Source organism: Micropterus salmoides, unplaced genomic scaffold (assembly GCF_014851395.1).
Source record: "Micropterus salmoides isolate LMB-PRFRI ecotype aquatic unplaced genomic scaffold, ASM1485139v1 Ms_hic_scaffold_3, whole genome shotgun sequence".
Lineage (NCBI taxonomy): Eukaryota > Metazoa > Chordata > Actinopteri > Centrarchiformes > Centrarchidae > Micropterus > Micropterus salmoides.
In genome coordinates, this window is record NW_024042261.1 from 39,265,070 (window position 1) to 39,271,069 (window position 6,000).

At 42.1% G+C, this 6,000-nt stretch overlaps 1 protein-coding gene across 1 annotated transcript in view; it reads right to left on the minus strand.

Moving 5' to 3' along the window:
• col4a4 (collagen, type IV, alpha 4) overlaps window positions 1-4,603 on the minus strand; it is a 56,749-nt gene extending 52,146 nt beyond the window's left edge. Inside the window, 4 exon segments of the mRNA XM_038692695.1 lie at window positions 2,282-2,350; window positions 3,978-4,094; window positions 4,189-4,233; window positions 4,403-4,603. Coding sequence (XP_038548623.1) covers window positions 2,282-2,350; window positions 3,978-4,094; window positions 4,189-4,233; window positions 4,403-4,588 — 417 coding nt within the window. The 5' untranslated portion in view covers window positions 4,589-4,603.
• Between the last annotated feature and the right edge of the window lie 1,397 nt (window positions 4,604-6,000).

A 6,000-nucleotide genomic window follows, 5' to 3' on the forward strand; every position in this document is an offset into this window, starting at 1 on the left:
ACTGGAGCGAGAGTTTCAGAGCGGTGAGTTATTAATCTGTATCCATAAAGTTTTAACTGAGCTCTGTCTCTACATCACAGGAACAACTTCATGTCCACTGACTGCCTGGAGGGTAGCTAGTGTTTGGAAGGGAGAGGAGAGCTGTGTGCTGCAGCTCGCTGTTTCTGAGGGCGTGTCGGAGTAGCCGCTCGGCGAGCGTTATATGAGGCGCGTTTAGCTTTCATCCCTGTGACGTCACAGGGATGAAAGGGAAGCGGCTGGACTATAAACGAGCTGTTTTCAGTTCAGAGCAGAGTTTTCTGTGGGAGATGGGAACAGATCAGATTGACTACATGTCGCCAAATACTGCGTGGAAAGGCGCCACACGTGATGTGTGTGTTAGATGTGCGTGTGTTATAAAATACCAGGCTGCCTTCTGTAAACGTATACGGGATGCTGACTGTATCCATAACTGGGGCGGCTGTGGCTCAGGGGGAAGAGCGGGTTGCCTGTTAATCGGCGGTTCAATCCCCGGCTCCTCCAGGCCCTGAATTGTTCCACCAGTGTATGAATGTGTGTGTAAAAGTGCTTTGAGTGGTTGAAAAGTCTAGCATTTACATTTACATAACCAGTGGGATGAGCTCATGGCGTCACGTCACCGGCACTCTGGATAGAGCCGTAAATGAAGGCGTTGTGGTGAAAGCTTGTGCATGCGTAGTAGAAGTATAGCCTGTGGAGAAAAACTTACTTTGGGACAAAGTCCTCAAATGTTTTCAGATTGTTGGTTCTTATTCTGTTCTCTTGTCTTACTGCTTAGTCCTGTGATTTAGTTCATGTCTTAGTATTTACTCCTGGTACTTTGGTATTCGTTATTTTGCCCATGTCTGCTCCATGTTTGGTTCTTAGTTCAGTCTGTTTTTCCTGTTAGGTTTTGTAGTCTATCTGTATGATTAGTTTTTAATCTGTTCTGTGTTCCAGTATGTTTCTTCTCTTGTTGCCTGTGCCTCGTGTTCAGTGTTCTCCCGTGTTTCTCCCGCCCTCTCGTTAGTCCCTGGTGTTAAATGTTTGCCGTTCCTGTTCAGTCTCTGTCCGGTCATTTAAGTGTGTTGTGGTGTGAAGCCTGTAGTTCTGAGTCTCCTCTGTCTGCTTGTCCCCCCCCCCGCCTATGGATTTTCCGTGGGATTACTCTGTTCCTTTTGTATTGATTTGTTATGCTGGATTCGTTGGACTCAGCCACTAGTAAGTGTGCTCGCTTTGTGTTAAATAAACCTTTCTGGACTGAACCTGCTCTGTGTCCTCCGTTTGGATCCGCCAACCTGCTCAACTCTACAAACCTGTGACATATGCAGGTTTTATGTCCCCAGTTTTGGTTCTCTGCCCGTTCATTTAGAGAGAGATCTGATCCTGTTAGTCCCAAGAAACTCCCTGGAGACGTTACCAAGATGGCTGCCGAGTGGCGGGACATGCCTTTATAAGGACTTTGGCTGAGGTCAAATAGTCTTTTTCTAACTGAGTGAAGTGGCAGCCATGGTCGGATTCTATAAAAGCTAAGGAAAGGTGCTTCAGTGCTTCCTTTCTTATCTCCTTTAGCAAAGGGTACACCGGACCATCCTTTACGAAAGGAAAGGAGGTAGTGCCGTCCCGCTGGAACATTTAAAGCGATGCAGCGTTGTAGTTTCACCCACGAAAATTTAGAAACAACAGAGAACCCATTTTATATCATACCATAAATATATAAATTTCTTCTCCGTCAACTCCATCCAGTTTGGAGGAGTCTTGCAAAACAAACACATTGAATTTCTATTTTACAATATCATCATCATAATAAAATACTATACACATAAATGTCTTGAAATGGGGGCGCTGTTGAGCGATGGAGGAGTAAGACATGTTCATCTTAGCTCCGGTAACTTTATTTTCTTAAATACACTAAACGCCTGTGTATCCGACCTAAAACACTCTGGCTTAACATACCGGATCTGTGGATTCCTACCTGTGAGTTTCCGGATATGTGTTTGGTTTTGGACCAGGTTTTCACCTGTTTATTTAATAAAAAGTGTCTGCATTTGAGCCCAAAAGCCTGTCTGCATTCTGGCTGACCCTGGCATTATGAAAAGAATATTTAGTAACTGCAGTACACATCATTCATCCAATAGTTGTTGAGTTACTGTGTATGTGAGCCGTGACGCTCGCTAATGAACTAACTAGCTGTTAATCTGATACATAAATATAATTACACACACACGAGTGTATGTATACGTATATGTACGTATATGTTTACTTATAGTACAGGTGTACTTACAGTTGTTCCAGGGTACTGTATGAAGAAGACCGCTGGATCTCCCCGAAATCCCTTCAGTCCTGGTAAACCCTGCAGATTAAAACATAGTTACCATGGTCATTACTTAGAGGTGCTCCGATCACTGGGTCTATTTGAAGCCTTTTATTTATCATGTAGCATTATTCAGTATACTGTATATTTATTTAATTAGTCCTAAGAACAATGTATTAAGTGTTAAAATGAACAGATGATAAAGTATCACGAAATGGCAACTGTTTATTTTATTGGCAGGAAACATGGGCAACAAATTACACTCAATCTGTCTTGGAGACTTAAACCACAGCAGCCTTTGCCTGGTTATTGCTTAACAAATACAGCTTTCCTGTGGAATAAACTACAAAGCATCTTTATAAGTTTACTAAAACCATAAAAGCTGCAACAAAAAAGGCTGTAGCCAAAATAATTAGGAGATGAAGGAGCACAGGGATCATGAGTCGATGAAAAACTCAGAGAAATACAGAGAGGAGTCAGAACTGCCTTCAATGAGATTTGAAAATAAGGAAAATTTAAATAAATAAAAGTACAATGTTAATTCCATATTATACTGTTAGTATATATTGTTAATATTACTTATAGTTAGGCTACTATATTCATTATAATTTCATATGGTTTACCACTAGTAGGTTATAGGCCTCATTTATTTAATCCTTGTGCACGAAACACAGTCTACATATCTTACTTGCTGCCACCGACTTTACCAGAGGAGAGAGTAGCAAACACTTTAAATACGGCCAGCAGGTTTTCATTTGATTTTATAAAGGTTAAAGATACGGGCGACTTACAGGGAAACATTTAAAACGGAGAATACGGGAGAATCTCGGGGAAAGCAGGAGGGTTGACATGAGAGGAGTGGGGTAATATGAGACTACATCCGCACTGCTACGGTTTTCAGCTGCGTATCAGAGTTGCTCTCCGTCATATTAAAACGACTGAAAACACACATCTAGTGGCCGTTCAGGTAGCCCACACTGGGCGTGCACGAGCCAGTGTACACGTGAAGCAGATGGTCTACTGCGCAGTTGCAGAACATTTAGCGAAAGCAGAAAGTAATATGTAAATAATTAATAAGTTAAATAACGGTAAAATAATACAGACGAAGAACCACACCGGGCCTTCTTTTAGACAACGAAGTGGAACTGGTACTGAAAGTACAGAGAGATGGCAGCCAGCGGCGGGAAACAGACTGGGAGTCGTCGCAAAGTAAACAAAGCGATATGCAGGCTAACTGTTAAGTGTTGTTTACACAGTACGTATATTTTAATAAAAATACCGCATGACTGATCAGTCGCTTCCTGTCTGAAAAGGACTAGCTAGCTTTGAAAACCGCTCAGACCGCGTAGTGAAACATGTTAGCTGCCGTTGAAAATTTGTCTGGCGAGTATTGCATCATCTGATCGCCTTTTCTTATCGGCCTAAACTACTTAAAGCCATTATCGTCCGAATACGATCGGTGATTGATTGATCGGGGCGCCCTTTCTTAATACTACAGTACTCTGCACCTTTAAACTACAGTACGCTGTGTACTTTGTAGTATTCTTACATGCATACACAGTACTGTTACATGAGATGAATATCTTTAACTCTACATGTTTGAAGAGTTCTATAATTGACATGATCATCACAGAGACATTTTAATTAAATATATGTTGTTTCTGACCCGTTCTCCGTCAGGTCCAAATTCTCCAGGAAGTCCAGGACCTCCTCTGTCTCCTCTGGTTCCATTACATCCGTCCAGCCCAGGAAAACCAGGTCCTCCGGCAGGACCCGGGTGACCCTGAACATACAAACACATGCTCAGAGTCTGACCTTTTGAACTGTACCTGGGCCAATCAGAGCAGCTGAGAGGATGGGGGGGTGGGGCTTCTTACCGGGAGTCCTTCTAAACCTGGAAAACCAGGAACACCAGCACTTCCCTGAAACAACACACAGCATGACAGCGTTAAAAACTGAGGTACAGGGTTACGTGTCGGGTTCAGGTACCACATGGAGACTGGAAGACCTGTGATTGGTCAAACTAAAACAAACTGTAACAAGAAGAACAAAAAGAACCATCATGTTTACAATAGAACCATGTTTATTCACCACGTCTCCCTTCGGTCCTGCAGCTCCTATTGGACCCTCATCTCCTCTTTGGCCCTTCTCTCCTGCAGGCCCCTGGGGGCCCGGAAAGCCAGGGGGGCCTGGAGGGCCCTGCCGCCCCGTAGGACCTGGAGGACCCTGCAGAACATTAACAACACTGTTAGAAATTGATAGAACCTGTTCAAGCATGACAGAACCCAATAGAAGCTGATGCTGTAGAACTTAGCAGAATTAGAAAGAACCCTTCAAACCTGATGGAACCCATTTAGCATGACAGAACCCAATAGAAGCTGATGCTGTAGAACTTAGCAGAATTAGAAAGAACCCTTCAAACCTGATGGAACCCATTTAGCATGACAGAACCCAATAGAAGCTGATGCTGTAGAACTTAGCAGAATTAGATAGAACCCTTCAAACCTGATGGAACCCATTTAGCATGACAGAACCCAATAGAAGCTGATACTGTAGAACTTAGCAGAATTAGAAAGAACCCTTCAAACCTGATGGAACCCATTTAGAATGACAGAACCCAATAGAAGCTGATACTGTAGAACTTAGCAGAATTAGACAGAACCTGATGGAACCCATTTAGCATGACAGAACCCAATAGAAGCTGATACTGTAGAACTTAGTAGAATTAGATAAAACCTGTCAAACCTGATGGAACCCATTTAGCATGACAGAACCCAATAGAAGCTGATACTGTAGAACTTAGCAGAATTAGATAGAACCTGATGGAACCCATTTAGCATGACAGAACCCAATAGAAGCTGATACTGTAGAACTTAGCAGAATTAGATAGAACCTGATGGAACCCATTTAGCATGACAGAACCCAATAAAAGCTGATACTGTAGAACTTAGCAGAATTAGATAGAACCTGTCAGACCTGATACAACATGTTAAAGCATGACAGAACCCAAAAGAAGCTGATGCTGTAGAACTTAGCAGAATTAGATAGAACCCTTCAAACCTGATGGAACCCATTTAGAATGACAGAACCCAATAGAAGCTGATACTGTAGAACTTAGCAGAATTAGATAGAACCCTTCAAACCTGATGGAACCCATTTAGAATGACAGAACCCAATAGAAGCTGATACTGTAGAACTTAGCAGAATTAGATAGAACCTGATGGAACCCATTTAGCATGACAGAACCCAATAGAAGCTGATACTGTAGAACTTAGTAGAATTAGATAAAACCTGTCAAACCTCATGGAACCCATTTAGCATGACAGAACCCAATAGAAGCTGATACTGTAGAACTTAGCAGAATTAGATAGAACCTGATGGAACCCATTTAGCATGACAGAACCCAATAGAAGCTGATACTGTAGAACTTAGCAGAATTAGATAGAACCTGATGGAACCCATTTAGCATGACAGAACCCAATAAAAGCTGATACTGTAGAACTTAGCAGAATTAGATAGAACCTGTCAGACCTGATACAACATGTTAAAGCATGACAGAACCCAAAATAAGCTGATACTTTAGAACTTAGCAGAATTAGATAAAACCTAATAGAACCCGTTTAGCATGACAGAACCTAATAAAAGCTGATACTGTAGAACTAGAGTAGTAATGAATAGAACATGATAGA